The 23,185-nt window shown below is 38.4% G+C and overlaps 1 protein-coding gene across 2 annotated transcripts in view; it reads right to left on the bottom strand.

Moving 5' to 3' along the window:
• Window positions 1-23,185, bottom strand: part of DNAH8 (dynein axonemal heavy chain 8) — a 322,922-nt gene that overhangs the window by 134,605 nt on the left and 165,132 nt on the right. For both annotated transcript variants that reach the window (XM_043450439.1, XM_043450440.1), the window contains 6 exons: window positions 22,312-22,549; window positions 17,422-17,564; window positions 16,515-16,649; window positions 15,664-15,786; window positions 7,973-8,186; window positions 4,107-4,216 (listed from right to left, as the gene is read on the bottom strand). In XM_043450439.1, the coding sequence (XP_043306374.1) occupies window positions 4,107-4,216; window positions 7,973-8,186; window positions 15,664-15,786; window positions 16,515-16,649; window positions 17,422-17,564; window positions 22,312-22,549 (963 nt within the window). The remainder of the gene's footprint in view (window positions 1-4,106; window positions 4,217-7,972; window positions 8,187-15,663; window positions 15,787-16,514; window positions 16,650-17,421; window positions 17,565-22,311; window positions 22,550-23,185) is intronic.

The raw sequence follows: 23,185 nt of genomic DNA, 5'->3' as shown, positions 1-23,185 counted from the left end.
CAATCTTGATTCCAGCTTGTGCTTCATCCAGCCCAGCATTTCACATGATGTACTCTGCATATAAGTTAAATAAGCAGGGTGACAATACACAGCCTTGATGTACTCCTTTCCCAATCTTGAACCAGTCTGTTATTCCATGTCCAATTCTAACTGTTGCTTCTTGACCTGCATACAGGTTTCTCAGGAGGAAGATAAGGTGGTCTGGTATTCCCATCTCTTTAAGAATTTTCCACAATTTGTTGTGATCCACACAATCAAAATGGAAATATGTCATAACATAAAAACTGATTGTGAGCTGGTGGTCATGTGGTTAAGAATCTAAAGTCAATAAAAAATATCTTTTATAGGTTGCTTTGATTAAGGTCCTGAGTGCATTTGGATTTCCACAAATACATTTGTTTATCAAATCTAGATTTCACTTATGGATCCAAACTTAGTCAATATGTTTTCATATATCTCTATATCCGCAATAGAATTGGCAGGCAAGTCTGATATGCAGCTGTAATTACTTAGTGGGTTTTGCGGGTTTTGCTTGTTTGTTTGAACACTAAGTTACTTATTGTTTCTACCCACTTCTAAATCCAAATAGGCAAAGCTATAACATGACACCTTCTACATTCTTATACAAAGAGGTACCAGTTAACGGATAAACTTGAGGCATTAGGTGTGGGAAGTATTGCTGCCCAAGTGTAAAGATTGTGATTGATACCATCAGCATCATTTTGAAAGTGAAACAATGCGAACTCTGGAATATAAAGCAAACTTTCCATATGAGTAATTCGGGAAAGTAAATGCTTTCTTTAGCATTTATTCATGGAATATGCCCTTTCTATATTGAAAAAGTACCCTACTGAGTTTACAGAGTAATTTCTACAGCCTAATTCACAGTGCACGTTAAAAACAGCAGGTAGCAAGCGAAGACAGAATAAAGAGAAATGATATGTTAGTAATCACCTTTCACTTTCCCTCTTTGCTTTCAGTTCCATTCCAAGGTTAAATGTTCATACTACTCACCAAAATGTAAAGCAGGCACTTAAATTACAAATATGCAAAAATAAAGGGATAAGGCTATGTGAACATTACTTTTTTTCTTTCCTGTAAAAGACTGCAGCTATGATGGCAGCTGTTGGCAACTTAAGCAACCATTAGGGAGAATTAAATGAAGTCCTTTCTTACCCTATTCTTTCTTATTTATTAATCTGCTTCTTACTTCATCTTTCAACATTTTCTTTTAATTTTTGTCAACTTCTTTCTTTTCTCACCTGCTTCTGCTTTAAAGCTATGTAAAGTAATAAAAAAGTAAAGAGATATACTAGGCATGAATGGATTAAAAGAGTGCATTGTGAAAATGGGAAATTTGAAGAAAAGATACAAAGAAGGCTGCTTATTTGAGGCTGGGGAGAGGAGGAAGATTCATTCATTTTTTTTATGACTATTTTTGAGTATTTCCTACTACCCTTACCAAGATATGGTAAATAGGACAGCTAAATCTGCTGCCATCAGGGGCCTATTCAAGTGGGAGGGCCTGGCAATAAATCGGAAACAAATATAAACTAACAGATAGACAAATAATCATAATAAAAGTTATAGTAAGAACAAATGAAGGATCAGGAGACAGATAAGGCCTGCAATGGGGTCATGGACAGTTATTTTAGAGAAAATCATCTAAGAAAGCCCTCTGAGGGTAAGATGATGAGAAGAGTCAAAGTACTAAGGTCCAGAAGCATGAAAAACTTGGGGGTGTTCAAGAAAAAAGTGAGAAGGGCAGTGTGGCTGGAGAAGAACAATGGGAGGGAAGAAGGGTGTTTATGTATGTTCAATGGCTCAGTCGTGTCCGACTCTTTGCGACTCTATGGACTGTAGCCTGCCAGGCTCCTCTGTCTATGGGATTTTCCCAGCAAGAATACTGGAGTGGGTTACCATTTCCTACTCCAGGGAATCTTCCCAACCAGGGATCAAACCTGGGTCTCCTGAATTGCAGGTGGATTCTTTACTGAGCCACTGAGCCACTGAGCAGTGAGCAGGAGCCAACTCAGGTTGACAGACCAGAGGGTAGGTGGAATGTTTCACTGCAGTGTAACTGGGAATCTACTGGTGATTTTAAGATTGAGTAAGGAGCAACTTCCCTGGTGGTCCAGTGCTTAAGACTCCATGCTTCCACTGTGGGGGACACAGGTTCGATCCCTGGTCAGGGAACTGAGATCCCATATGCCTGCACTATGGGGCCAAAAATAAATAAATAAAATGGAGAAGTAGCATCATTTATTTTTTTAAAAGAATATCTTTTAAAACAAAGGGAATAATGATCTCTGATGTACTTTTAAAAAAGCATTTTTAGGACCACGTAAAGAACAGATTCTAGGAGGACAAGGAGACTGATTAGGAAGCTGCTGCCTGGTCTAGAGGGCAGGTAATGGAAACGTCTATCAGGGTGATCACAGGTGGCAGTAAGCATTCAACCTCTGGATATACTATTTTGAAAGCCTGCTTACTAAGACTCGCTGATGGACTGGATGTAGGGAATGAGAGAGAGAAATCAAGGATGGAGCCCTGTGTTTTAGCCTGAGAAGCAGGATAATTCAGATACGCAAGTCTGAGAGAGGATCCTATTTACAGACACGTTAACTTTGAGATCATTACTAGACATCAAAGTGGTGGTGTCTACTAAGTAAGCCCATTAGAAACAAGTCTGGAGATGGGGAGAGAGGCCTGGGATGGAGGTATTGATTTTGAAGTCATCAGCCCAGAGATGGCAATTAAAGCCACTAAGCTGGATGAGGCTACCTGGGTAATAACAGAGGCAGAGATGAGGTTCCAGGATGGAGATCAGGTGCACCCCAGTACTTCGAGGAGGGGGAGAGTGGGGATTTAGAGAAGGCAGCCAGTGAGGTAAGAAGCACGAGGCTTCTCTGAAGCCAAAAGAAGAATGTGTTTAGAGGGATCATCAAATGCCACTGAAGGGTCAAGTCAGAGGAAGATGAAATCAGCCTCTGGATTTGGTAAGACTATGGTCTTTGATGACCTTGATGAGAGCAGTGGAAATGAGAACTTGTGCAAAACGTGTGAAAGAGATAAAGAAAGGTGAGGAAGTGGAACTGATTAACACTCATAAAAGAAGCTTTGATGGAAAGATACCAGGAAGGCCAAAGCCTTCCAGAAAAATACGTGCAAGGGCATGTTAAATTGAACAACAGTCCCACTGGAAAAAGATGGATCTTATGACAGAGAATTACCTCAGACGTTCAGACCTTCTGAAACTCCAGTCTGGAGCAGGCCCCATGCAAAGAACTGGTCACTGCAGCGGGACTGCACGGAAGAAATCCCCCAGTCCACCCAGGGGTCTGAGAAGCTGCCACACTCCAGGTTTCCCCAGGACATCAGCTTCTGTCCAGATGTGCGTAAATGGCCAAATGAACGTATGAACCATGACAATTAATTCTCATCTCCTTCACCACTTTTTTTTAGCACATATATCAGTGCTGTTTTGTGTGTGTGTGTGTTTAATCTCTGACCTATCTTTAATTACTTTTTCATGAGTCTACCTTCAGACATCTGGTGACAGCTACAATGCTCCCTGAGTTTTACTTACAGATCTCTGTAGTAAAATCTAGACTACTTTATTAAGTATATTGTATGCATTTACTAATTCATGCTCCACCTCAGAGGAAACCACAAGTTGGACTTTAAGTCCTGACCAGCTAAGAATATCTGGAAACCCATGTAGTCACTCAGTGAACATCTGAGTGTCTGACACAGTTTGGTTCTTGGGGGTGGGGAGGGGAAGACAGACATATAAAGAGTTACAAATCAGAGAAACAAGTAGAAAAGCAGTGTTCTCATTTCAGCAAAATTCTACTTTATCTTGAACGCAATGTCTGGTTTTCAGTAATATCTCATACATATGGAAAGCATCATTCAGTCAGAATATTTGCTCCCTGGAAGGAAAAGGTGTCATAAATCTATTCGAGCCCCTAATTTGTCTTTTCCCAAAAAAACACTACTACCCAACATGTGATGAGAACTTTCTGAGCCACAAGGTGAGAACTAGACTGAAAAATTAGTGACTTTATTTTTTTTCTGATTACTGATAACGGACGATTTTGTACCTTAGTCCACTGCCACAGCACTCTGCTCGCTGAAACCAAATTCAAAATCATCTCACATATTTCAGGTTTGAACCTTCTGCAAGAATCAAAATACCCACAGCCAATAACTCCTGAAAAATAAACAAGATTGAAAGTACAAGCTTACTTCAAGATCACAAAGTACATGTCTATCCCAGTGAATAAATCATTACAAGGTGTGAAGAATTTCTCTCAAACAATCAGCTAAGACTGGGGACTCAGCAGTGGAAGCAGCAAAGCTTAGTACGCACTGATAAGTATTTTATATGTATTAACCCTTTTAATTTCCCCAACATCCTATGAGAAAGAATCTGAGGTAGGTATTATTATTATTGCCATTTTACTTATTTTTTATTGAAATATAGTCAACACACATTATTCTGGTATTTTCAGGTGTACAACATAGTAATTCAACATTTAAAACATCACACTGGTCAGAATGGCCGTTATGAAAAAGTCCACAAACAATAAATGTGGTAGAGGGTGTGGAGGAAAAGCAGCCCTCCCACAGTTGATGGGAATGTAAACTGGTCCACCCAGTTTGGAGAACAGTATGCAGGTTCCTCTAAAAACTAAAAACAGAGCCACCATATGATCCAGCTACCCAACTCCTGAGCATACATCTGGAGAAAACCATAATTTGAAAGGATACATGCACCCAGTGTTCACTGTAGCACTACTGACAATAGCCAAGACATGGAAGCGATCTAAATGTCCACTGACAGATGAATAGATAAAGATGTGGTACATATGTACAATGGAATATCGCTCAGCCATAAAAAAGAATGAGATAATGCCATTTGCAGCAACATGGATGGGCCCAGAGATTATCATACTAAAACAAAGACAAACATGATCTCTCTTATATGTGGAATCTAAAAAAAAAATAATACAGATGAATTTATAAAACAGACCCACACACATAGAAAATAAAGTAAGGTTTCCAAAGGGAAAAGAGGGGGATAAATTAGGAGTCTGGGATTACCATATACATATTACTATTATATATAAAATAGATAACAAACAAGGACCCACTGTATAGCACAGGGAACTATACTCAACACTCTATAATAACCTATAAGGGAAAACAATCTGAAAAAAAATGTATATATATGTACGTACAACTGAATCCCTTTGCTGTACATCTGGAACTAATGCAACATTGAAAATCAACTATACCTCAGTTCAAGAAATGATCACCACAGTGAGTATGAATATCTGCTCAGAGACACACAGCAGGTTTGCAAAGGGCGGGGCAGCCCGAGAAACTGGGCTTTGTTCACACAGGCCAAAGAAGGGCAGCCTTGAGGGAACATGAAATGGTCCAAAACCATGGGTGCTTGTGCTAGACACCTATAGGGCCTCTTTGCTTTCTGAAGTCCTCTGATTCTAGATTTTCAACTTCCTGTGGCACAAATGTGTTATATAAGATGTGTGGGGTCAGGAATCAGAAAACAGGACCATGTGTGTGTGCTAAGTCACTTCAGTCATGTCAAACCCTTTGCGACCCTATGGACTGTAGCCCACTGGGCTCCTCCGTCCATGGGATTCTCCAGGCAAGAATACTGGAGTGGGTTCTTTACCACTAATGCCACTTGGGAAGCCCCAGAGAGCAGGATCAGCACCACATAACTGGGCGGTTATTTCACTTCTCTGAGCCTGTAGTGTGTTTCTGTATCTCATTTTCAATATTAACCATATCAAAGACTGTACAAAATAGTTCAACAAGTAAGCAAACACTCACATACAGACCACTGGACTGGGGGAGTACCACAACGCCCCAGCACATCAGAAGTCTCTTTCCTCCAATCCCTCCTCCCTCCAGAGGTAGCCCACTGCTTTGACTTCGTGAGAATCAGCAACTCGCTTTTCCCAAGAACAGCTCTGCCACTTATTTTCTTGAACTTTAACCCCTTTAACTTTAATTTTTGACATTCAATTTAATGGAACTATAGGTTCCTCTGTGACTTGCTTTTTCCCCTTAATGTTGTAATTCTTGGCTTTATCTATTTTGAAGCATGTAGCTGAGTTTGTTCACACTCACAGCCGCAGAGCACAACATGTACGCCCACACCACAATGTATTTATCTGACTTCGCTGTTGATACACGTTTGGGTTACTACACGGTGTTTGCTGTCACGAACACTATTCTGTGAACCTTCTTGTGTAAGTCTTCTGGCGCACATGTGCAAAATCAACTACAGATGGATTAAGGACTCAAACATGGAAGACAAAACTATGTAACATTTGGACGGAAACATAGGCAAATATCTATATGATCTCTAGGTAGGAAAGGACTTCTTACATGAGATTCCAAAAGCACCACCATAAAGGAAGAAAATGATGAACCGGCATATAATTGGAAGTGGAACGGCAGTGGGTGTGCACACATTCTACAACCAGTAATAATGTCCAGTGATTATCAAGAGCTTGTGGCAATTTATCCTCCCACCAGCAGGGAGAGTCTCATTTGCTTCACATTTTCACCAATGCCCGATTTTTTGGTCAGAATTTTTCATTTTTGCAAATCTAGTGATTATAAATGGCTTTTCCTTGGTGTTTTAAATGTTCATATTTCTAATGTTTACCATTTGTTTATTAGTCATCTTATTTTCTCTTCTTAAAGTGCCTAACTTTTGGTCCATATTTACATTAGGATGTTTGCTTTTTATCTGATTGATTCATAGGAACTTTCAAAGTATTCAAATTACTAAGTCTTTTGCTTTGTTACATGTTGAAATTTTTTTCTTCCATTTTCGGACTTGTCTTTATTTTATTAATACTCATTTAATGTTGCTTTTTGAATGAACAAAAACTTTTCATTTTAGTCAAATTTATCATTTTCTCCCTTTATTGTCTATGCTTTCTGAGTCTCATTTGAGAAGATCTTTCCTACCCAGAGATCATTCAGATATTTTCCAATATTTTTTCCAAATGTTTTACAGCTTTGCCTTCTATATTTAAATCTTCAAAACTTCTGTTTTGACTGTAATGCTTGGTGAGAGGTAGGGGTCCAATTTCCATTATTTTCACATAAGAATTACTAAATATTCTGGCACCATTTATGGAAAATTTTCTTTTCTCATCTATAGTACTTGCTATGTCAAACAACTAATGACCACATATGCATGGGTCAGTCTCTCTTATATGTCTCCATGTATATAATTGTTATGGAATAGTTTGTGTGAGCCTAAATTTAGTGTCAAAATATCATTTTCAAATTTTAAAAAAGTACGAGTTAGATTAATAACTACTGACCTGAAAGGATGTTCATTATCCATTATTAAAGAAAACTTCAAGTTGAATAGGAAAAGTGTATAATATGATTTTGTTTTGGCAAAAACAATGACAAAACTCTGGTATGTACATGTCTTGAGTATTTGTAAATGTTTAAAAGAATTATAATTATGTTTGAAAGAATTATAATGTTTAAAAGAATAACATTCTTTAATAAAGAATGTAAGGTTATACTCTAAAGAATATATCATTTTCACTAACATAGCAAAGTGCTACATTTGACTTAGTGTATTATATTGTTAATCCATGATCAATGTGCTATCATTCATTAGCTCAAATTTCTCTGATTAATTATGTCAAGAAAACCAGAACACAAAGGTCAGCTTATCTCTAAAGCTAACCTTCAACAAGGCCATTTCTAAATATTCCTGAGTCTTACAACAGGCTATAAACATAATTCTTCTTAGTATTTAGTTTCTGGTATTTAGTTGCCCATTTCAGATACTTGCTCCTACCTCACACTGAGCCTTTTTATCTCTTAAACAAGGTTTTGCATGGTTTATGTCCATTATGTAATACAATAAAAAATTAAACACCAAGAATTGTCTTACCAAAAATTTTGTCTATTGAAGCGTTTGAAGGCAATGTGCAATTAAACACAGTAAATTGTCTTTTTAAACGTTGCGGAATATCATTTCGACCACCTCCAGGATGGATCATTGCTGCTATGAGCTGTACATCAACAATAGTGGTGAAATCTCCAGGCTTATCCAAGCTGTACATTCCTTCCATTTCCATCATCTGTCGCACAATCTCATTAGTTATCTGGAATTTTGAACAGTAATATTTTAGTAACACATCACTACCATTTTTCTCCAAATTTCCTATAAAATAGTACAGATGAGATCAGAAAAAAATGCTCAGCTCTTATCAACGAAGTGTTTATGAATGTTGCCTTCAAGGCAATTTGACTTAAATTGTACCACCCACGAACTCTAAACCATATGACTGGTGCAAATCCAATGCACTCTTTACCACATTGATAAATTTAGATAAAGGAGTTACACAATATTTGGTACAATACAAGAGTTCTCAAAGTTACAAGTTTTACTACAGATATCTTTCACACTTCACATTCAACTTTTCAAAATACCTTAAATCAGAATATGGGATACTTTCACCCCTTACTGTTTTGGTATTGGATTTTATATCCCCAGCTTTCTTCTCTGTAGCCTATGCCACTGCTAACATTCCCTCTGTATTGAATTTTTTTCCTCTCTCAGTTCTAGAGGTTTGGTTCTTCCCAGGCTCATCTTGAGACCCTGGATCACTTTCCAAGACATTCTTCTCCACTCATCCCTCAATTGTAATCTTTATACAGATTCCCATCCTTGGCTCGTCTCTATTTCTTTTCTATCTCAACTCTATATCCTAAAGAATCTCAACTCTGTAACTCTAGCTTCAGATTCTCTTCCAAACTCCACACTTGTACATCCAAATTCCTACTGGGCATCTCTGAACAGATGACATACAAGCCCTTCAAATACAACACTCTCTCATTCAACATTTAATGAATGGCTACTCTATGTCTGGCCCTGTTGAAACATAGACAAAAATCCCTATCTTCATGAAGCATACCTTCTTGCGGTGGAGACAAAACATACATGTGTACACCTGTATGTATGTGTGTCCTTTAGAGGAAATGAGCAGAGAGGCAACAGGCAATGCTCATGGATGCAACTGAATATGGAAGCAGGAAAGACTCCATCTCACAAGACATATAACCAAAAACTTGAAGGAAGTGAGAAAGTTAACCATTCAGATATCTAGGGGAAAGGCATTCCAGGCAGAGGAAACAGCAGATGAAGAGGCTCTGAGTAAATGTTACTCTCTGTGTGTTTAAGAATCAGTAAATGTGGCTGGAGGAGATTCATGGGAAAATGAGATCAGTGTAGGGTCTCTGGATCACAGGGAGGATTTTGGCGTTTATATGCTATGCATCTCATGGGAAGAATTTTGAGCAGAGGAGTGTGTCACAGTCTGACATGTGTTTTAATTGGTTAGATGGTGATTGCAGCCATGAAATTAAAAGACGCTTACTCCTTGGAAGGAAAGTTATGACCAACCTAGACAGCGTATTAAAAAGCAGAGACATTACTTTGCCAACAAAGGTCCATCTACTCAAGGCTATGGTTTTTCCAGTGGTCATGTATGGATGTGAGAGTTGGACTGTGAAGAAAGCTGAGCACCAAAGAATTGATGCTTTTGAACTGTGGTGTTGGAGAAGACTCTTGAGAGTCCCTTGGACTGCAAGGAGATCCAACCAGTCCATCCTGAAGGAGATCAGTCCTGGGTATTCATTGGAAGGACTGACGCTGGGCTGAAACTCCAATACTTTGGCCACCTCATGTGAAGAGTTGACTCATTGGAAAAGACCCTGATGCTGGGAGGGATTGGGGGCAGGAGGAGAAGAGGATGACAGAGACAGAGGATGAGATGGCTGGATGGCATCACCGACTCGATGGACATGAATTTGAGTAAACTCTGGGAGTTGGTGATGGACAGGGAGGCCTGGCGTGCTGCGATTCATGGGGTTGCAAAGAGTCGGACATGACTGAGCGACTGAACTGAACTGAACTGAATGCAGATAGCTTAAGAGGTGCAAGGGAAATGGGGAGACAATGAGGAGATGTGTGTAATAATCAAGAAGAGAGATGGCAGCTTGCACCAGGCTTTAGCAATGGAGTGATGAGTAGTGGTCAAGACTTCCGTATAGTTTGAAGACAGGCTGAATGTGGAGTTTCTGTTTCTTGAGATGGAGGAGACTGTTGTAGGAGCAAGTTTGGGAAGTAACAGGAATTTCATTTTGGACATGTTAAGTTGGACATCCAACTAGGCATTCCTAATTGGATTTTTAAAAAATCTAAATTCAGGAGTTCTTCATCTTCTAGATAACTAAATACGCTTCCCTTTCTCCTCACCTTATAGGAACTGCTGAAAGGTTTATCTGACCAGGATCCCTGGTGAATGGGAGAGGAAAAGGGAAAGAAAAAGAAAACAAAGTCTCCCTGGGAGGTTGTGGCCTCGGAGTGACACTCGTACAGACTTGCACCATGAGTATGCATAGCCTAAATGGGCCAGAGACTTTCAAATATTAACCTTTCTTTGAGGTGATCCTGGCTGAATAAGCGTCTAAGAATCTGACAGAAGAAAACTCAAAACCTATCCAGTTAAGGGCACATTCATCTGAAGCTTTAAGAAAAAATCAACTATACTTCAATAATAAAAACATTCTTGGATAAAAAAATAAAAAAAAACAGCCACAGGTACTTTTTCAAGGGCAATGACTTTGGAAGCAGTCAAAGATGCAGAAAACAAGACACTTTGAACATGAACAAGAACTGCTGAAACAAAAGAGAACAGAATCAGATTCTATAGACTTCAGATGATGATATTACCAGACACAGACTTTAAAGCAACTATGCTCAACATGTTGAAAGAAATAGGCAATGATTTGAAAATAGATGCAAGGAATAAAAACTGTAAAAAGTGATAACATATTTGAAAGAAAAAAGAACCAAACAGCAATTGAAATTAAAACTCAGTAGATGAATTTGACAGCAGAGTGGACAAAGCAGAGAAGAAAATTAGTGAGATGGATGACAGAAGAGGAGAAATTATCTAGACTATAAGCATTGGACAGAAAAAAGGTTAAGATGTGCAGAAAAGAAGTACAGAAACATAGAGGGCAAAGAAGAAAGTCTAATACACACTGGGAGTGTGATAAGAGGGGAAAGTAAGTGAGGCAGAGGCAATGTTTGTAGAGAGAAGAATAGAAATTTTCTAGAAGTGACAAAAGAGACCAAACCACAGATTGGTGAGTTCCAATAAATCCCAAGCAAATACATACAAATAAATCTACACCAAGGAACATAACTCAAAAAAGAAAAAAATTATAGGAAAGTAAGGTGGCAAGAGAAAAAAGGCAGATTTACTTCAGAGGTACAATGATTAAGTGGTAGTTGACATCTCAACAGCAACAAGGAAAACAGAAGGCAGAAATCATATATTTAAAATGATGAAAGAAAATAACTGCCAATCTTGAAAATAAAGACTTTTGTAGATCAAAAAAAAAAAAAAAAAAAAAAAAAAACCCTCCAAAAACAAAAGTATGTCATTAAAAGATTTTCTCCTAAGGAAGTTCAAAAAGTAGAAGAAACGTGATATCAGATGGGAGGCCCAGGAATAAGAATGAATAGAGAGTGAAAAAAGTGGTAAAGAAATGAGTAAGGCAAACAAAGAGTGAATATAAAAATCAGTAGGGCTTCCCTGGTGGCTCAGCAGTAAAGAATCTGCCAATGCAGGAGACATGGGTTTGATCCCTGGTCCAGGAAGATGACACGCGCTGTGGAATAACTAAGCCTGTGCACCAAGACTACTGAACCTGTGTTCTAGAATCCAGGAGCTGCAACTACAAGCCCATGTGGTGCAGCTCTGGAAGCCTGCACGCCCTAGAGCCTGTGCCCCCAACAAGAGAGGCCATTGTAATGAGAAGCCCAGGTACCATAACTAGAAAGTAGCCCCTGCTCATCAAAGCTAGATATCGCAGCAATGAAGACCCAACACAGCCAAAAATAAATAAATAATAAGCTTTTTTTAAAAATCTTAAAAAACAGTAAAAATAATGTCTCGTGGGAGCTTGCTTTAAAAATAGAGATACAGATAGCCAAAAACCAAATGATAAGATGCTCAATATCACCAATTATGAGAGAGATGCAAATCAAAACTACCATGAGGTATCATCTCACACATGTCAGAATGGCCATCATCAAAAAATCTACAAACAGTAAATGGTGGAGAGGGTGTTGAGAAAAGGGAACACTCTTACACTATTGGTGGGAATGTAAAGAGGTACAGCAGTTATGGAGAACAGTATGGAAGTTCCTTAAAAAACCAAAAATAGAACTACCACATGATCCAACAATCCCACTCCTGGGCATCTATCTGGAGAAAACCGTAATTCAAAAAGATACATGTACCCCAGTGTTCACTGCAGCACTATTTACAACAGCCAGGACATGGAAGTGACCTAAATGTCCATTGAGAGAGGGATGGATAAAGATGTGGAACATATACACAATGGGATATTACTCAGCCACAAAAAGGAACAAAATAATGCCATTTGCAGCAACATGGATGGACCTAGAGATTGTCATACTAACTAAGCCAGACAAAAAAAGACAAATGTGACGATGTCGCTTATGTGTGAAGTCTAAAAATATATATACAAATGAACTTATTTACAAAACAGAAATAGAGTCATAGATGTAGAGATCAAACTTATGGTTACCAGAAGGGAATGTGGGGAGGGGAGGAATAGATTGGGAGACTGGGTTTGACATACACATATTAACATATATACAATAGATAATAAGGACTTACCGCATAGCACAGGGAACCTTACAAAATACTCTGTAATAACCTATGTGGGATAAGAATCTAAAAAAGAGTGGATTTATGTATCTGTGTAACTGACTCACTTTGCTCAACACCTGAACTAACACAGCCTTGTAAATCAACAACACTCCTTTAAAAATAAATCGGGCATTACACAATATAATGGTGAACAATATAATTTATGGTAATAAAAATAGAGATACAGACTTAAAATACAAGTCAACAATAAAAGGATAAATCAGAAGAAAGATAAAGATAAAGTGTTCAAAGGTCACTGGATATACAAAATGGGAAAGAAGGGCTAGATTTTCTTTATTTCAGATTATGTATGCAGGATGTACTGTCAAGGGTAACCACTAAAACACAGAAATTGACTGCAGTAAATGGATAGTAAAGAAAACAAAAGGGAACAAAAATCAATGTGTTCTCAGTGGAACAGGAAGAATACTGCGGGACTTCTATGATCAGCAGAGGGCAAGGAAACAAAGGTGTCCAAGGTCTGAGAAAAAGACAGTATGAAAGGAGCCTGAAGGTAAATGCCAGGACAGGATTAGACAGGATAAAGACACATAACATGAAACATGCAATGCAATTGCTGGGCAGTGCCAAGAGCTTAGCAGAGGTCCATAATTATGATTTTAAAGCGAAACCAGTATTGTGTGTTCTTCTCCAGCTCAGTATAACTGCATAGGTGCAGGTAGGTGGTGAGCAAAAAGGTTTAACAAGAATTTAACATGGCTAAGGCTTTCAAAGATGAGTAGAGGGTACATGCTCCTGTGATTATAATGATAGATTATGGAATTTCAGCTGGGGGAAGGAAGAAAGTGAGGAAATGAGAAGAAATGAAGGAGAGTTTGATGATGGTTGGAACAGTGGTTGACGGCTCCATCTAGTTGATGTTTGAAGGCTCCATCAACAGTGGTTGATGCCCAGCAGTGGGATTTCTTGATCATGTGGTAGTTCTATTTTTAGTTTTTAAAGGACCCTCCACACCATTCTCCCTAGTGGCTGTACCTCTTTACATTCCCACCAAAAGTGTAAGAGTGTTCCCTTTTCTCCACACCCTCTCCACCATTTACTGTTTGTAGATTTTTCTTGATGATGGCCACATCATCAAGCTACAGAGTGTGGATACTGTGATCAGAGAATAAAAGGCTTGAAATTGAGATAATGAAGGGATGACAGTTATTGATAATGACAAGGTGTAGAGTATGACTGCATCAACCAGTAATTCAGATAGAGTAGAAGACATGATTATAGGGGAGTCCAGGTCAAGGAACTAAGAGGCCAAGACCATATATGGAGATAAAGCATGACTGATAAGGCATCAATGAGAATTATGACAAACAGGACTGGCTTCGTAATTTGCGGGACCCAGGTCAAAATGAAAACCCAGTGTCTCTGTTCAAAAATCATTATTAGGAATTTCAAGACAGTGACAGCAGAATATTAAACTACATGCAAGGCCCCTCTGACATGCGAGTCTCTGTGCTGTGACATGCTGTACACACCATGAAAATGACCCTGGAGCCTGGGGCAGCCCTGGAGAGAGAGTATCAGTGATCCAGGGACTGAAATCTTCAGCGGGGGGTTTGGAGGCCTGGGGGGCGACACAGCATCAAGGGAACCAAGGACCTCTCCCTCACACCCAGGTGAGAAGTATGCAGGGAGAGCAGCATCCTGGGTTTCCCATTGGAGCAAAATGGTGAGGAAAAGATCAGAGGAGACGCTGAATTTTCAGGGAATTTTGCAATGCAGGAGATCCATGTTCCATCCCTGGGTCAGGAAGATCCCTTGGACAAAGAAATGGCAACTCACTCCAGTATTCTCGCCTGGGAAATCCCATAGACAGAGAAGCCTGGAGGCTATAGTCCATGGGGTCACAAAGAGTTGGACACAGCTGATTGACTAACACTTTCACTTTTCATTTTTTGGACGAACCATGACCTCTGAGGGCACACAGAGGGTTTTTAGGAGCAGGGAATGTAGGAGATGGGGTCAGAGAAGGGCCAAGCAGAACTGATGGGAATTAGTCTCAGGCTGAGCATGGATGGACCTGGGAGTCCTGACCTCCTGGTGACATCAAAGGTAAATCTGACGTTGGTGGAAGGGATGTGACCAGTCCTGGTGGGCTCCAGTGGATGTTGTTGAAAAGGCAGTGGACAGCAGTGGGAAGAGGTGTTAGGGATCCCACCAGGAACATGCTGAACCCAGGTAGTAGTATCTGTGAGGTCCTCTAAGGGAAGTGAGTCTGAGGTTGACAGACGATCACAAGGAGGTCAGTGGTGTATAAAAGATCTATCTATTTTTTTTTAGTGTTTTCTAAACATCACATACTCCTGGAAAAGAGTACGTAGAGTGAGAAATAAGAGAACAAAGATAAAACGCTGGGGAAAGGAAGAGAGAAGCCAGAAAGTACACTGAAATCAAGCAGCCAGAGACAGAAGGGAACATGGGGAGAAGCATACAGGGATTTCAAGAAGGGAGAATGTCACCTATCCCAAGAGGTCAAAAAAGACTGAGAATTATTACCAGGCTTAATCAAGTGACGGTTATTGATCTCTTTATATACAACCAAGTAAAAGTGAAAGTGTCAGTCATAACCGACTCTTTGCAACCCCATGGACTGTAGACCACCAGACTCCTCTGTCCATGGAATTCTCCAGGCAAGAATACTGGAGCGGGTTGCCATTTCCTTCTCCAGGGGATCTTCTTAACACAGGGATGGAACCTGGGTCTCCTGCATTGCAGACAGATTCTTTACCATCTGAGCCACCAGGAAAGCCCATATATATAATCAAGAATACTGGTTAAATATCACTTACATGAGATATTTTAGTCATACCTGATCTCCCCATTCATTAATCACGGGCATATTAATGTCATCAATAAATACAGTCATCTTTCTGCCTCCAGGTGGCCCATATGTGCTCCCCATCCGCTTGTCCACATAGCTTTCAATTGTTCTCTAGAGAAAAGGAAACAGTCTGTTTTATGCATTACACTTCAATCCATTTCTAAAAATGATGAACATGCTTTTCAGAGTAGAATATAACTGACTTATTTATTTAATGGGTGATATTATTATTCAAATAAATACTGTGAACTTTAAAAAATAAGTTGTTGGACTGTTTATCATTAATTTACATCAAAGGACACTCCAATGTTCAGCTTTAGCTTCACTATTAGGCCAAAACATGCTATTTGAATTTGGCTTCAGTGTCAGCCTTAGGAAGGTTAAGTAGTTGAATGGCAACTGCAATACTGATTCTTTCAAGATACATCTATAGTCAGCCCTTCATATTCATGACTTCCAAGTCCTTGGATTCAACCAACTTCCATCAAAAGTATTTGGTGGGGGGGGAGTGAAATTTCAGCAAGTTTCAAAAAGCAAAACTTGAATTTGTCTCACACTGGAAACTATTCACATAGCATTTACAACCATTTACATAGAATTATCATGTATTAGGCGTTATAAATAATCTAGGGATTATTTTAGAGGATATGGGAGGATATGCACAGGTTATATGCAAACACTACCCATTGAATGCAATTGAGTACTCCCAGGAGTCTTGGCACTAATCCTTATAGATACTGAGGGATGACTATATATATCAATGTTTTATTTGCATATACATGTATCAACTACTTAATATATTTAATAAGTTAATGACTACTGCAAATGACAGATTTTACCTGAAACATCATTGGTTCTGTGGCAGATGAAAAGTTTAGACTTTTAGATAACTGTACTTCTGGGTCATATTTTTTCAAATAGGCCTTAATCATTACAGTTTTTGCAGTTCCCTGTTCCCCTGTGAGTAAGACAGCCTGCAATGGTAGGATAATCATGTTAAAAGGTGTTGTAAAATGTTTAGTTTTAAACATATTATGGTTCTAGTAGCCATTCTTTCATTCTATAAATTAACAGTAAATTTAAGTTACTTTTAAGAATTAAACCTACATCAAAATAAGTCCTAGTTGAATTAAAGACGTAAATGTAAAATGCATGTACTGGAAGAAAACGTGGGTGAGTGGTCACGTGACCAGGGGAGGGACTTTGTAGGCAGACTTCCACTTTCCTTAGCAAGCTGAAAATCAGCAGAGTTCGAGTGTATTTTGAGACCCGGAGTTCATTTGCCAAACAGGTTTCTTTGAAATGACACCACCTCCAGCCCTTTGTACTTTACTTTTTCCACTTGTGGTTGTAAAAAGACCTGTGTTTCTTACATGGTTTGCAATTATCTAAGAAACTGAGAAAACACAGGCTACTGGCCCCACATATCAAAGGGATGATTTTAGTGAGTCCAGACTCGTATCTTTGCATACACAGAAAGTGCTAAATTCCTTAACTTGAGATACCTGGGTTTTTGTTTGTTCGTTTGTTTTCATTAACAGTAACTCTTTGATGTTCCGACTACCTGGTCTTTGGTTACAAAAATTTCTATATATCCTGACTTCCCCCCAAAATTTGCCTCTTCAGAACACTGTCTGAGATGCTGTGTCCTGGAATTAAAGTCTGAAGAATGTCCACCAAATAAAACATAACTCTCAATTTTTAGGATGTGCATTTTTTTTCAGTCAACAAAACTATCAAACTTACTTTATGCTGTTTTGCAATGGTGTCTATCAAAAAATTTGTTCTAACATTGTCAACATTTGGAACCAAAATTGATGAATATTCTGGAACACTGTCAGTTGGATAATAATATTGCTGAAGTTTCTTATTCCAATGATCCCAATCACCTATAAAATAATTAAAACTGATCTTAATAAAACCACATTCTTCAAAAGTTATCTTAGAATACAAACACATAAGTGCTATAAACAATCAACAGAAATAAACATTTAAAACATCTTCATAAAACATGGTAACCTATCTGCTTACCTAATATACGTGGCATCTGATAATTTAAAGTTGCTTTGCCTCTTTACAAAATCACCTTTAAATTATTAATTATTTATCTAGAGAGCTCTGACCTAAAATGGAATTACAACCAATGATATGTTTAGTATCTAGTAAGATAGCCACATTAACTAAAAGGATGGGAAAGACCAAAACAGGGATAACAGATTACCAGACTTAGGATGTTTGCCATGAGAAATGGAAAAAAATAAATCTGGCGCTAAAATTAGGGTAATAAAATGCCCAGATTTCTGACTTATAGTCACTACCAATAGCTTCCCTAGTGGCTCAGACTGTAAAGAATCTACCTGCAATGCAGGAGACCTGCTTCCATCCCTGGGTTGGGAAGATGCCCTGGAGAAGAATGGCTATACTCTAGTATTCTTGCCTGAAGGATTCCACGGACAGAGGAGCAGAGTTGTACATTACCGAGCAACTAACACGACAACAACATTATTGTTATAGTAATTATTATAAGTACATTTCATCAATTCTAAGAAAACTATTTTATTTACGTTTTAGCATCTCTGGAATGCACCATTCAATCTATGGCGTCAGCATCACCGTTAGTCATGCAAACTTGGCCAGAGATATTTGTATTGTGGTCATTTAAATGGAATGACCCCCACTGCTGACTGCATTCTTGAATTTAACTGCCATTTTATTTATTTATTTATTTTTATTAGTTGGAGGCTAATTACTTTACAATATTGTAGTGGTTTTTGCCATACATTGACATGAATCAGCCATGGATTTGCATGTGTTCCCCATCCCGAGCCCCCCTCCCGCCTCCCTCCCCATCCCATCCCTCTGGGTCTTCCCAGTGCACCAGCCCTGAGCGCTTGTCTCATGCATCCAACCTGGACTGGCGATCTGTTTCACACTTGATAATATACATGTTTCAAGGCTATTCTCTCAGATCATTCCACCCTCGCCTTCTCCCACAGAGTCCCAAAGTCTGTTCCATACATCTGTGTCTCTTTTTCTGTCCTGCATATAGGGTTATCGTTACCACCTTTTAAAATTCCATATATATGCCTTAGTATACTGTATTGGTGTTTATCTTTCTGGCTTACTTTATTCTGCATAATGGGCTCCAGTTTCATCCATCTCATTAGAACTGATTCAAATGCATTCTTTTTAACGGCTGAGTAATATTCCATGGTGTATATGTACCACAGCTTCCTTATCCATTCGTCTGCTGATGGGCATCTAGGTTGCTTCCATGTCCTGGCTATTATAAACAGTGCTGCGATGAACATTGGGGTGCACATGTCTCTTTCAGATCTGGTTTCCTCAGTGTGTATGCCCAGGAGTGGGGCTGCTGGGTCATATGGCATTAACTGCCATTTTAAAGATCTTCCAAAAGAACCATGATTCAGAAATTTACCCCACAAGTAACTGTGTACACAGAATGCATGGGAAGGAAGAAGAAGAGTACACACTTGATAGCAGCAAAGCAAATATTCATCATTGGAGGAACAGCCTTGATTTCAACTCTCCTTGCAAATTATAGAGTCCTATGGTACACGTATGCTTAACTTTTAAGGATTAAACATTGGTGGCTAAAGGGTTTTCCATAGTGGTTGTATATTGTATACCATTGTGTAGTTAGCAAAGTGGACACACTATTGGATGTGACAGCTGCATTTGTTTCACATTCTTGCCAGTATTTGGTATTATTAACCTGTCCAGTTTGAGTTCCATTTCAGTTCAGTCCCTCAGTCGTGTCTGACTCTTTGCGACCCCATGGACTGCAGCACTCCAGGCCTCCCTGTCCATCACCAACTCCCAGAGTCCACCCAAACTCATGTCCATTGAGTCGGTGATGCCATCCAACCATCTCATCCTCTGTCGTCCCCTTCTCTTCCTGCCTTCAATCTTTCCCAGCATTAGAGTCTTTTCAAATGAGTAAACTCTTTGCATCAGGTGGCCAAAGTACTGGAGTTTCAGCTTCAACATCAGTCCCTCCAATGAACACTCAGGACTGATCTCCTTTAGGATGGACTGATTCAATCTCCTTGCAGTCCAAGGAATTCTCAAGAGTCTTCTCCAACACCAGAGTTCAAAAGCATCAATTCTTCGGCACTGAGCTTTCTTTTTAGCCCAACTCTCATATCCATACATGACTAGTGGAAAAACCATAGCCTTGACTAGACAGACCCTTTGTGGACAAAGTAATGTCTCTGCTTTTTAATATGCTGTCTAGGTTGGTCATAACTTTCCTTCCAAGGAGCAGGTGTCTTTTAATTTCATTGTTGCAGTCACCATCTGCAGTGATTCTGGAGCCCCCAAAAATAAAGTCAGCCACTGTTTCCACTGTTTCCCCATCTATTTGCCATGAAGTGATGGGACCAGTTGCCATGATCTTTGTTTTCTGAATGTTGAGCTTTAAGCCAACTTTTTCACTCTCCTCTTTCACTTTCATCAAGAGGCTCTTCAGTTCTTCTTCACTTTCTGCCATAAGGGTGGTGTCATCTGCATATCTGAGGTTACTGATATATCCATTTTAGGCATTAAATTAATTAGAATTTAGTCATTCTAGTGGCTATGAAATGATACCCCACTGCAATTTTAATTTGCATTTCCCTGATGATCAATCATGTTGAATATCTCTTCATATTATTTTTTTCACCATTCATAAATCTTCTTTGTTGCAGCATCTATTTAAAGTTATTGCCCACTTAAAAAATTCAGATTGGCTGTCTACTTGTTATTACTGAATTGCAAGAGTTCTTTATGTATTCTGGATAAAATTCATTTATCAGATATATGTTTTTCAAACATTCGTTTACATTCTGTGGCCAAAATGGGTCATTTTATTTTCATAGTGACTTTTAAAGAGATGTTAACTTTAGTCAAATCATGTCATAGTGTTCCACTTTTGTCTTTTAAAAATTGATTTGGTTATTCTTTGCATTTCCATAAAATTTTATAATTCATTTATAAATTTCAACCAAAAAAAAACTTATTGAGATTTTTCACTGTGATTGCACTAAATCTATAGATCAATTCAGAGAAAGTAACATCTTAACAATACTGTCTTTTCTGATTTATCTTTCCATTTATTCAGGGCTTCAATTTCTCTCAGCAGTTTTATAGTTTTTAGTATGCAAATTTTATACATATTTCATTATATTTATCTCTATATATTTCATTTTGGGATGCTATTTTGAATTCTATATTAAAATTTCAATTTCCAATTGGTTGTGAGCATATAGAAATACAAATTATTATTATATACTGTTCTTTCATTCTGTGACCTTGCTAAACTCATATACTAGTTCTAACAACTGTTTTGGAGAGTGGTTATATTATCTGCAAATAAAGAGAAATTTACTTGTTCTTTTTCAATTTGTAGATATTTCATTTGTGTGTTTGTTTGCATTTATTTATTTACTGTCTTTTTGCACTGGCTAAAACAACTGGTACAATGCTGAATGGAAGTGGTGAGAAACGATATTCTTGTTTCTGAACCTGGGAAGTATTCAGTCTTTCACTATTAAGTATTTGTTCATTTGCTAAGTCGTGTCTGATTCTGTGTGACTCCATGGACTGCAGCACACCATTCAGTATAATTTAGCTTTTTTGAAGATATTCTTTATCAGAATGATAAAGTTTCTAATTCTAGTATCCTGCGAGTTTTGTCCTAGTTTTATCATAGAAAAACCGATATCATCCTTCTACCATAGAAGAATGTTAAATTTTGTCAAATGTACTTTCTGCATCTATTTAGATGACATATAAATTGCTTGGTTTTTAGTATATCAACATGGTGAATTACACTGACTGGTTTTTAAATGTTAATCTAATCTCCCACCCCTAGAATAAACGCCCACCGTCTACATTGTCAAATGTACTTTCATTAACATCGTTTCTAATATTCACTTCTTATTTTTTAACATCTTTAGGTTCTGTAGTAATGTCCCCTCTCTCAACCTGGCTCATGGTAATCTACATCTTCTCTTTTTTCTCCCTGATATCTTTGGTAAGAGATTTAGCAATTTTATCGCTCTTTCCAAAGAACCATCTTTGGATTGACTCTAGATCATAAGAGAATTAACATCTAGATTTAAGAATTCATTTCATTAATTAGCTTCTTTTAGGGAGAGGTAAGCTGGGGTTACCATATGTGGTAACCCATATATGGCAGGTTAGGGGGCTGAGGAACTGGAATTTGCCAAGTCTGCTACACACAAGTAGGGTCCCTATTTGCTTGCTTCATTCTCTGCTTATTCTGATGTTTCCAACAGAGAAGTTCTAAGACTGCATTACCACACTTTGCATCATGAAGAATCTGTGTTCTCTATACTTCTACCCTTCCTCTTCAAGCAACAGAAAAAGAGGTACTGCTAACTTATTTATGTTAGACTTCACTTAGATAACTGCAAAAGGGGCCTCTATAACCATTCCCAGCTCATATGCAAAATCCTAGTCTTGTTTCCATAGATGCACTTTAAAAATGGTATTAGCAATTACGTTATTCACAACTGGTTTAATATTTCCCCTGAGAAGATTTTATGGAGTTTATCTTTTTTCCATTTAAAAAAAAGTTATTTTGTTTCAGATATAAGTCACTGTGCTTACCATAATCAGTAACATAGAACTCATACATGGTTTGAGTCAAGCCTTTAGGTATTTCTGGTAAGTCTAACTTGCTTTCGTGACTTCGTATAAAAGCTTCAAGCTTGTCTCTGCTTTCCAATTCCAGAAGGGCTCCTAAACTCCACATTAGAGCAAACACAAATAATTTATGAAGATGTTCGACACACGAAATGCCACCTTCTTCTTTGGAGGGGATTAAACCTTCCAGAAGATTGAGAGACTGAAAACATTTAAAATACAATAAAATTAAGTGTTATATTTAGATTTTAAAATAAACATTTATATATAATAGCAACTTTAAAAGAAGGAGACAACGAGAGAAGAAACCAAATATATCTCCAGTTATGGTTTGATCAATGTCCTACAGTGAGCGGCATTTAGAAGAAAAGTCATTCTGCTTTAGGCAGGCTGCATGACTGCACATCAAAGACACCAAACTGGGAGTGTGGAGGTGTGGTTTCTTCCCCCAATTCATGCCACTAACACCCCTGAGTCTCAGTTTCCTGATCTGAAAAGCAAAAAGCCTAGACTAAATGTTTCCTTAGGTAGTTTCTGGTTCTAAAGTTTGGTTATTCCAAAATTTATAGATCAAAGATGTTATTTTTTTTTCATTTTTTCATTTTTTTCATTTATTTTTATTAGTTGGAGGCTAATTACTTTACAATATTGTAGTGGTTTTTGTCATACATTGACATGAATCAGCCATGGATTTACATGTATTCCCCATCCCGATCCCCCCTCCCACCTCCCTCTCCACCTGATTCCTCTGGGTCTTCCCAGTGCACCAGGCCAGAGCACTTGTCTCATGCATCCAACCTGGGCTGGTGATCTGTTTCACCCTAGATAGTATACATGT

Source organism: Cervus canadensis, chromosome 28 (genome assembly GCF_019320065.1).
Source record: "Cervus canadensis isolate Bull #8, Minnesota chromosome 28, ASM1932006v1, whole genome shotgun sequence".
NCBI lineage: Eukaryota > Metazoa > Chordata > Mammalia > Artiodactyla > Cervidae > Cervus > Cervus canadensis.
This window is presented reverse-complemented; position numbering and strand designations above follow the sequence as displayed.